A 10,570-nucleotide genomic window follows, 5' to 3' on the forward strand; every position below is an offset into this window, starting at 1 on the left:
CGTTGGTTCAACTCTTTAGGTTCGTTTGGTTTGCTGCGCTGCAACATGCTAACGGCTAACGGCTAATACTAGTAGAGTAATGTTAGCATGGCTAATCAAACGCCAGCTAGATTAGCTTTACCTTCACTCCCCGAAGAATCCGGACTCTGTCCTCATCATCCACACCGAAAGACACTTTCCTGGTCGTACTCTCTCCCGAGCCCATGTTTGCTGGTGGTAAGTGACAGCTTTGCAAATTATCTTCTGTAGAATAATGTTACTGTCATGAATTGATGTTAGATGTTAGCTCCTCTGTTAGAGATCAACTGTTAGTGTTCTGCTGCTCAATGACAAAATGTGTGACAGATGGGATCCGGGTTGCCAGATTCCTTTAAAACCATCCCCCTCTCACAGATGTGTGTAAAACTTACGGAGCATGGTTTCCTATTTGTATTAATAAGATGGAGCAAGTAACTTGGATTATTCCCAACACAATTTATCTGCATGTGTTTTGCCAGTGCATTTAGGTAAAATGAAAAACGGTTGAAACACTGTTAATTACCTATTTACAGACCAACTTGGCAACCCTGCTGTCATACACTAAAGCACCATTGAATGAATGAACTGTCAAGAGCCAATCATATACTACATAAAGCATACAAACTAGCACACATACATATAAATATGGAGACACGTGCATTACCATCAGAGTTTATTTGTAGCATAAACACAAGCAAGTCTCCCCTAAATGTCAGTGTTCACGCACGTCAATGTTTACTGTATATAAAGAACTTACAAGGAAACCACACAACCATTCAGTAGACATTCAGTTAACTTTCAATAAACAGACAGAAAAACATGATAAATGTTAGCATCTCTCAGATAAACAAATGGCAAAAAAAAGCAAATTAATTTATGGAACATGCTTATTGATCTCTATACTCCACAACAATCTTCCTAATTGTGAATAAAAAAGTTTTTGTAAACAAATTATCTGGTGATTAAAATGCTTCAGTTCCTTAATGCAGTCATGGTTTTGTATAAAAGCATGGCATTAAGAAGCATTGTTTTCCAGTGAGTATTTTTTGGGGTAGCCAAAGTTCTGAATTGTGGGATACAGAACAACAAGCTAATTTCTGAACAGGAAAGTCATTTTTCCACTACAATTACACATAAATGCAACCCATCTTGGCAGAATTCTTAACCGATCTGCACTTTTATGAATGTTTTCCATACAGACTTTTGAAAGAAACCAGTAAATCCACAAGTACAAAAAAAAAGTCTCTGTTGGAGGCCAATTTACTTGGTCGAACATCCAAACAAATTCTATATATGGAAAATATTGAACATTACAAGTTGTGTTAGTAACAATAATCTTTATTTATAAAGCACTTTTCATATAACAGATGTTGCTCAATGTGCTTTACGGTAAAAAAAAATAATAATGCAACACATTTCAACAAGGAAAAATAGACAATGAAATAAGACAATAAAAAGATGATAAAATATATAAGTGCAAGTAAAAAAAAAAATCAAAGACCATTTAGACTATTAAAAATAATAGAGAGGATTAGTAAAGCAGATAATAATATGAAGAAGAATGGTCAAAATTATAAGCCAAATTAAATAAATAGGTTTTAAGCGGTCGTTTAAAAATGTCCACAAAGCCCGCATCTCCTATAGCTCCTGGTAGGGTATCCCATCATTTTTGAGAATAGTTAAAAAAATGCCTATTTCCTTGTGTGTATAATTGTGTGTAATCAAGCATAGGCAGATTTGAGATCTCGTGAAGGATTATAGAACGACAGAGAGTCTGCAATGTAGGCTGTTCCCAAACCACTGAGAGCTTTAAAAACAAGTAAAAGAACCTTAAATCTATTTTAAAAGATAGTGGTAGCCAATGTAGTGTAGCTAAAACTGGGGGCACAGTTCTGAATAAGTATAGACATATTAATAAGTAAGACATATTTCAATTGACTATTTGGGAAGCTCAGTAAAAAGAGCATTGCAATAATCTAATCTATTTGAAATAAAAAAAAATGTATAAGCATCTTTATAAAATAGGAATGATCATACTTTGGCAATGTTTCTTAAGTACTAAAAAGCTGTTTTGGTCACCTTCTTTATGTGTGAAGTAAAATGTAACTCTGAATCTAGAACAATGCCCAGGCTGCATGTTACTTGTGGTTTAATCACATCTCACTGTGCAGTGTGATCCAGGACTCTGGTGTGTTTGAATGTATACTGAACGCTGGGTAAACGGGCTCCCTAAACACAGCCCTGAAGGTGTGGAGATGCTCCCTGCGCCCTTTGGTGTTGTGGAACATTAATGTCCCCGCCTCATAGTTCAGCGCCATCTCAATCCTCATTGGATGATTGGTGATTTCCCCCAGAGCCACGTTGCAGGACGTCTGGCACACTGTCAGCTTGCCGTTTTTCCATTGCAGCCGCCAGGAAACAGAGTTGTGTCCCAAACGACTGTGGTCACCACGGCGAGGGATGCTCTTGTAACACACACCCAGCGACCACATGCTACCGGCCCCAATTTCTACCACCCATATGTGCTCCCCACTCGAGAACGCCTGGCTGCACAGAACCTGGGGTGCGCTTGTAAAACGCTCCGGGTTCTCTGCATATGGCTGCTTGGTGGGGCTGTACTTGATTGTGCGCAGATCGTTGGAGACTATCAGGCTGGGGTGGGCGCTGCATGGGTTGAAGGTGAGTTCCAGGGGGTTCAGGAGGACATGGAGGAAATCCAGGAGGCGGGTCATTTCTGAGCGGAAGTCTTGGGTTTTGAGGCCCGTCTGTAGACGCTTGGTGTTGAGCGGAGCCTTTGAGGGGAGCGTGGAAGGACTGGCTCCCGTGACAACTTCTCTCAGCTTATGTTCAATCAGCATGAACCTGGAAAGCAGAAGAATTTCCTCAGTTGAGGCTTGTTACCATGTTACCATGTGCTCTGTTTTGGTACTTGGCATCACGTCTTTACTTATGTAGGCTGCATGAATGCAAAGACATACAAATGTGTGTCGACTTATCTGCTTATATTTACAATATATTTACAAGCTAATAGTGTTCATTCGGCACATTTTTATATTTTGTATTCTGCGACCTCAGTTTGTAAAGCTGATAATGTGAATAAAATATATTTCCATGGTACATGTGTGAACTAATCTCTATCTTTGTTCTCATCAATCCATAGATGGGATAATGTAAATAAGGGCCGGCTCTAGCCCTTTTGGTGCCCTATAGGCAAAATTCGGATTTGGAGCCTTCTAGGGTTAGGGTTCAACCCCCCAGAACCCTAAACCTACGCCCGTAAACCGCAACACACATCAGACATCACAATGGTTTTAAAACAAAAATTAAGATTTGTATTGGGATGTAAATAAATCTGGGATAGTTTATATATTATATTACATTATCATTCTATGATATATGAGTTATTAGAGGAGAAGTGAGGAAGGGGTAGGGAAATATAAGTTTTACTTCTACCTACTCCTTTTCAGACACTATTACTCTTGTTTTGTTTGTTATTATTATTTTGTATCTGTTTTTATTTATTTTCATGTTCGAAATAAAGTCTTTCATTCATTTTCATAAATTATTGTATTTATTATAATATAAATAAATAATTGGTCCCAGATAGTGTTGCTTAAAAGTGTTTAGTGTTTAGTCAGTTTTACTACAATTTACACTTTTATTAACAAATAAGTGCAGCCGTGCAGATGAAAAAGTGAGAGAATGAGAGTTGCAGGGGTGAAAAGTGTATTTCTTTCTTTCTTTATTTATTTGTTCGTTTGTTACCCCAAGGCAGAAACTGAGGAAGGGCGCCCACCGGTATTTAAAAAAAAAATAATACAGTATATATACTGTATACACAGCCCAGCGCCCCCCAGAAGGTGGCGCCCTAGGCGACCGCCTATGTAGCCTATATCTTAAACCTGCAATAGGCAGAATGTTTTTGGCATCATTGAGCAAAAATTCCATAATAACATATTATATCATATTACATATTGTAATTCAAGTGTTCTGAGAGAAAACTAGACTTCTGCACCTCCTCATTGCTCTGTTTGCAGGCTTTAAAAAATCTAGATTGTGACGGGAGACTTTGGCCAATCACAGGTCATTTCAGAGAGAGAGAGCGTTCCTATTGGCTGTTAATTCAACGGAGGCAGCTGTGAATCACTCGCGAACTCCAATCAGATGGTCAAACTATAGGCAGCGCTGATCAAATATAAATTTATATTCTGTTACTGTAATTACTATTAAAAAAAAAGAGAAAGTTTGCTATATTTGGTATTTCCTCAACTGATCTCAACATGGCGGCTTGGTCACAAACTTCCTTTCTGATTGGTAATTTTCTTCTGGTCTGTGAAATCTTGCAGATGCCATTAGGAGCACCAGAGGACACAGAGGAACATGATTTCTTTCACATTACCTGTCTCATGCACTACTGTCAGGATATAGTGACTGTTTAACAAAAAAAACTTTTTTAATCATATTTGCTCCAATTCTAAAGACTGATGTTTTAAGCCGGCCCTGATGCAAATAGACAATTATGCATGCTGTTAATTTATCAGTGAAAATACTTCCAGTATGTGGAGGGACTAATTCTTTCACTAGATTTTTTTTGTATTTGTTCATTTTAGTTGAGAAAGCAGTATAGATTTCTGCCGTACCTGTGTATGAACATGCATGCGTCTGTCTCACTGAGGGCTTGCGTGGCACTTCGCTGAGCCTCCACTAACTGCTGCTGTTGCTCTTCGAGTGCAGTCAGTCCAAACTGCCAGCTTTTTCTGCGCAGGTGTCTCTCCTCCTCCAATAGCACATGCAGACGCTCCCTGTACCTGAACACAACACAAAGGTACATCAAAATAAGGGTAAACTGGGAGCTGTTGTATTATATAACTAGAATTGCTTGTACATTCCTCCAGTATTGAGACCTTTATTAACAATAGATGGCAGTTTGTTTTTCCTTTAAGGTTTATATTTTCTTTTACATGTAAGGAGATCAAACTTTATAATTCTGAATAATGACTATAAACTATCACCTAGTCCAGCTGTTTTTAAACATTCCATGACATTTGAACACCATTACTTTGGTCAAAAAGTTGACTGGCAGTCTAAAAATGCTGACAAACTGGATTTATAACATAAAGGGATTGGTATGTTGAGTTCATGCCCGCATTTTAATCTTTAAAAGCCACTGCCTGGTCCTGTTCTTCAAGCCTGAGAGAGGAACTGCTTCTGGTAATCTGATGCACATACTTTCTGTAAATCATACCGCGACTGATTTAACACATAACCTGGGATTTACAGTACACCAACAAATTGCTCAACCACCATTTAAATGTAAACAAGAGTTGACCCATCGCTTTTTAAAACTTACATAGTACATCGTCTTACTCATTTAAAAAACAAAGTGCACATTAGGATTGGTCGATTTTTAATTCAATAATGACAGAAAAACACATTTCCATCCTTTTATCTAATCATATCTATTTTTAATGTCATAACTATAGATAGCCTATATAAATATTCCATACAATTTGATAGAAGATATTATCCATATCCAAGGCCAGCTCTAGCCCTTTTGGTGCCCTTGGCGTGTTCTGATTTGGAGCCAGACCCAAACATAAAATTATTACTATTATTTTTTTTTTTAGAGGGCGACCAGTAGAGAGGAGGTGGCGCCCTAGGCGGCCACTTATATTTCCCTTCCTCCGTTTATGTGAATGAGACCCAGACCGAGGGTGGAGCTATGGCTGGAGCGAGGGCTGGGAGGCGAAGTTAGCAAGCCGTGATGACAGCGTGACCCCGTGACCCAGCCATGTGACCGGGCGGCGCTCCATGAGCCCAATGGATGCGGAAGATCGCCGGAAGATCCAGGTACTTTTCCAGTCTGACGTCGAGCCATTTTGGCATCATGCGCCACTGAGCAACTTTCATAGGAATGAACAGGGCCCCGCCTCCAAAGCTGTATCCAGTTCTCTTTACACATTCATGCCTCAAGGACTTTACAATTTGACAGTGGGACAGCCCTAAACCCTCACAGACTTTCCGGGAATGCACCTCAAAATTTGTGAGTCTTTGAGTGTGGACATTTGGATTGAACCTAAAACATACAAACCCACAGCAGTCATCAGATTCTGATTAAAATGTTGCTAAATCCTCATTGGTGCATGGAAGTGTGTGACACCTTTGACCAATTGCATCTTTTAATACATCTGCTTTAGGACATCACGTGTTACTTTTAAAGGCCGTATCAATACCAGCACACATGCAGTATACTGTGTTACCTGTACACTAGTGCAGCTATACTGTCCATGACAGTGACAGCCTTGTTGACCAGTTTGTCCCCTGTATCTTCAGAGGCTCCTTGCTCCTCGGCTGACTTCTGTAGAAGACTCTCAGTTATCTGCAGCCTGCAAGAAACCACCTGGAAAACAAACGCATTAGAGATTTGTGTTTTTTGAACACTTTTCTTGTAACAGGTTGTTAAGGCAAGGGGCAAACACAGACTTTTATTTCATTTCCATATTAGTGAAAAGAGATGAAGAGTCCTACATTATAGTCATTTCCGAAAAGTCCCTGTCACTTTTTGATAACTGATAACTTTTGGCACTTCTACTCAGTACAAATGTAATTTAAGTGTTTGATTCAGTCACCTGGAACAAAGAACTCCCTTTTACCTTGTCAAAAGTCATACGCTGTTCTCGTCAGTCAGACAATTTTGCATTCTTGTCATTCACCAGTTCCAAAGCACAATGGCAGGGTGCCAGATAGCTGCCAGCCACTCTATTCAAACCTCAAATGTCATGTTTTCATTGTTGTTCAGCAATGGGCATAAAGTTAATCCCCGTCATCACTGCTCAACAAACTGCTCTCTCTAAAGTTCTCTGTTAGGTAGCAATATATTTACAGGTCCGTCATTTCTGAATACATTTCCTGGGAAAGGACAAAGTAATTCAGTGTCAATTAAAGATAGAATAGGAATTTCCTTGAAAGAAAAGTTTGATTTAAACGCAAATAAACATTCATTTATTATTAGAAATGTTATTGTTCATGTCTGTCAAATTGTGTGCTTGCCTGTTGATAAATTTCACATTTCTGCATGTTCAGCTGACCTGCTCTGCAGTAAGAAAGACTCTCTAGTTGTACATTTTGTACATTTGGAATATACACAGCTGCTTTGTCAGGAAATGGAAAAAAGAGGAACTATTCACAGTTCGACAAACAAACATTAAAATTAAAATGATAAATCATGGCCTCTTGAGCATTCACATAGGAGGAGTCTGAAAAAAGGAGGGTAAAGAAATAAAAATATAAATAAAAATACCATAAAATATATTTTAGTTTTGGCCATTCATAATTAAATTGGTACAGCACCTTATCACTTTGGTAATCTAAAATGAGTAATTACAGGAGCCCATCTGTTTGAAAATATGTCTGTCTTTACATGGTATTTTGCTGTATTTTTTTTCAATTGTGTAAACTTCATTAACCTGTCTTGCCATTGATGTAGTGTGTGTGTGTGTGGGGGTGGGGGTGGGGGGGGGGGGGGGGGGGGGGGTGGTTTCAGCCAAGATAAATATTTTTTTGGCACCAATAAATAAATACTCCTATAATATAAAACATAGCAGGCTCCTAAGGAATCCATTGGTACCAACCATGTCATACTAGCCTGTCACGAGAGAGGCTAAATAACGCTCCAAACTTGCGTGTTTTGGCAAGGAAAAACTGGCATGGCCATTTTCAAAGGGGTCCCTTGACCTCTGACCTCAAGATATTTGAATGAAAATGGGTTCTATGGGTACCCACGAGTCTCCCCTTTACAGACACGCCCACTTTATGATAATCACATACAGTTTTGGACAAGTCCTAGTGTTGTGGAGTGGAATTTGCCATGTTATGATTTCAGCATATTTTTTTATGCTAAATGCAGTACTTGTGAGGGTTTTGTTAATTGATTTCCAATAATAAATATATACATACATTTGCATAAAGTAAGCATATTTGCCCACTCCCATGTTCATAAGAGTATTAAATACTAGACAAATACCCCCCTTAAAGGTATATTTTGAACAGACAAAAAAATGAAAATGATTAATTTGCAATTAACCACGATTAACTATGAACAATCATGCGATTAATCGCAAATAAATATTTTAATCAATTGACAGCCTTATTAAAAATTCGGAGTCGGGAGTGGGTGGTATGTGACATTAAGTAATTTCTCAATAGTAAGTATCTATAGAACTCTTTGGAGTATAAACCAAATTTATTCTGTAATTGTTTGAATTAATTAAAATGCCCCCCTCAAACATTTGGTCTATTGTAATAAGTCCTTTCTCCGCCCATTCCCTAAACCCAGCGTTTAATTTACTTGGCGAAAATTTCGCTAGAGGTGCTTCCACCCTTTTTCTCATTATTCAGGAATTTGACTGTAACATAAAATATTGCCCTGTGTTTTACTTTTATCACCAATTCCCAATATTTTCGATCTTTGCAAAACTGATGCTACAACATCACCGTAGGAAACATGTCTGGCAAATACAAATGGAACAACAGAACTACCTTGCTGCGGCTCTCCAGCGCTCGCCTCATCTCCTCTTCGGCAACACTGAAGGTGAGAACATCGTGGTTCTGGTGATGGCCCTCTATAAAGCACTCGCTGCACATCAAGGTCATGTCCTTTGAACAAAAATACTCGAGGGGAAGCCGGTGGGTGGCACAGCCCTTCACCCCTAGCTCACCCAGGGCCTCCACCACAGTGTGTGCCTTGAACGACTCCTTCTCCTGGTGTCTCTGAAGGTGCCGGGAACACAGCGACACCTCACACTTCAGGCAGGTCTTCACAGCCGGTGTCTGCTCGTCTATACAGTGGTCGCAGTAAACCTCCATCCTCTCGGGCGGCTCAGTCTCAGGCTGTCTGTCCAGCTGCGGTGTGGCGGCTCGGTAACCCTCGATGATGCTGCAGAGTTTGAAGTTTTTCTGCAGGGAATCCACACCCTGATACTCCTCGCGGCACTCTGGGCAACGTGGAAGTGTTTTGTCGCTCTTGTCCGTGGTCTTGCCGATGCAGGCTTGACAGTAGTTGTGGCCACAGGGAAGAACCACTGGATCAGAGAAGAGCTGAAGGCAGATGGGGCAGCTGAGCTCATAGGCTAGCTGCTCCTCTGGCTTGGACAAAGACATGGTGGGAGGCGAAAATGTTGGTAGCTTCTTTTGCTACTTGTCGATTATTTCTCTTCTCTGCTCACTCTTGTTGTCAAAACCTCCAACTCGTCTTACCTCGCCTCTACCTTTTGTCCTAAAACGCTCTCTGGTTTCTCCTCCCGTCTCTTCTTCCCACTAGGTAAGACTACAGGTGAGTCTACAATGACAACAGGTAATACAGGCAGTAAACAGAGCAAACAAAGAAGTCAGCAGCCCTTGGCAATTCATCAGAATGGCATGTATCCACAAATGTGTACAGGACAGCATTCCTTTCCGAGAGGCCCTGACGTCTGTGCTACCAGAAATTCACACCACCATACGGGTTGCTGTTGATGGTAAAAACATGCTACACATGACAGTGGTCATGTGCCTCTGAGCTCATTTTTGGAAATTAGCAGCGACGTACATGAAACCTGCCTTGACGGAGGTCTGTGCTCTCCAAGTGCACTTCTAGTTATTATTAAAATCAAGCAGTAAAACAATGGCTTACGAGATTTTTTAAAAACATTCATGCAACCTCAGGGTGGGAATGAACCTTGTGTGCGTAATATATCACAAGAAGCCTGTAGCAGTCCGTTGCCCATATCGGGATCCAGTCCCGGGTGAGCAGAGTGCAGCAGCGCGTTGGGCCGCTGCATGTCACCAAAGCTCCGCTGTGGGTCTGGCCCAGAAAGCTGACGGCTAGGCCCGAGCAGCGAGCCCCAAACGGAGCTCTCTCCATCCATTCCCTGGCGCTGCTGCACGCCCCAGGCAGCCTCGACCCTCGCTCAGCTGTCTGGACTGACCAGTTTGGGCGACGAACTGCTGCCCCGGGTCCTTCAGGGCTGCTTACTACAAGCTAACTGTTACGTTGGCTAACACAAGTAGAGCTGGATACAAAGGCCCAAATACAAAGGATTTGTTTTGTTATGTGTTTAAAAGTAGTTCATAATTTGCACGTTATAATATATTTCCTAATATGCTAATGTATGATACTTTACTGACAATTCATCACATAAAATACAATGGAGACTGAAGATGACATTTGGACATTATCATTGGACCAACAACGCAATGTCAATCTTGTATTCTGCTGGTTGTTGACTGGTAACAAGCCAATGTCCTCCCTTGGAGCGTCTTTTTATGTGTTTTGTCCACGCACAGATTAACATGAAAAAAAATGAAATACATTGAATTGATAGAAGAGGTCCCGCTTCAAGGGAGGACAGCACTATCCCGTCCTCCCTTGCCCCCATCACCATTTTCTTGCCTGCCCTGCAGGTGTCGCTGTAGAAGCATTTTAATTAGAATTAAAATAATGGATTTTTTCCAAAGAAGAGAGAAAAAAATATTTTTTAAATGATACTGAGATTTGGTAATGATTTATTTCAAC

At 40.4% G+C, this 10,570-nt stretch overlaps 2 protein-coding genes across 4 annotated transcripts in view; both read right to left on the reverse strand.

Moving 5' to 3' along the window:
• chchd6a (coiled-coil-helix-coiled-coil-helix domain containing 6a) overlaps positions 1–359 on the reverse strand; it is a 101,081-nt gene extending 100,722 nt beyond the window's left edge. Inside the window, exon 1 of one of the 3 annotated variants that reach the window (XR_005207252.1) lies at positions 122–359. Coding sequence is in view for 2 of the 3 variants with exons in the window: in XM_037772614.1 (XP_037628542.1) it covers positions 122–205 (84 nt within the window). In the remaining variant the exon portion in view is untranslated. The remainder of the gene's footprint in view (positions 1–121) is intronic. The other 2 variants (XM_037772614.1, XM_037772615.1) reach the window with 2 other exon arrangements.
• A 315-nt stretch (positions 360–674) lies between these two features.
• Positions 675–9,443, reverse strand: LOC119489781 (E3 ubiquitin/ISG15 ligase TRIM25-like). Its single transcript, XM_037772613.1, has 4 exons — positions 8,557–9,443; positions 6,279–6,418; positions 4,659–4,826; positions 675–2,880 (listed from the first exon to the last, which is right to left on the reverse strand). Exons 1-4 carry the CDS (start codon positions 9,175–9,177, stop codon positions 2,172–2,174), a joined length of 1,638 nt encoding a protein of 545 aa, XP_037628541.1. The 5' UTR covers positions 9,178–9,443; the 3' UTR covers positions 675–2,171.
• Positions 9,444–10,570: the final 1,127 nt, after the last annotated feature.

The sequence above is a fragment of the Sebastes umbrosus genome, chromosome 6 (genome assembly GCF_015220745.1).
Source record: "Sebastes umbrosus isolate fSebUmb1 chromosome 6, fSebUmb1.pri, whole genome shotgun sequence".
Classification (NCBI taxonomy): Eukaryota; Metazoa; Chordata; class Actinopteri; order Perciformes; family Sebastidae; genus Sebastes; species Sebastes umbrosus.

Excerpts from the sequence above, each read along its gene's own strand:
- LOC119489781 (XM_037772613.1), bottom strand. The coding sequence starts at position 9,177 with ATGTCTTTGTCCAAGCCAGAGGAGCAGCTAGCCTATGAGCTCAGCTGC. Across the intron at positions 4,827-6,278 it reads ATAGCTGCACTAGTGTACAG|GTACAGGGAGCGTCTGCATG; the intron begins GTAACACAGTAT and ends TGTTGTGTTCAG. Across the intron at positions 2,881-4,658 it reads GCATGCATGTTCATACACAG|GTTCATGCTGATTGAACATA; the intron begins GTACGGCAGAAA and ends TCTGCTTTCCAG.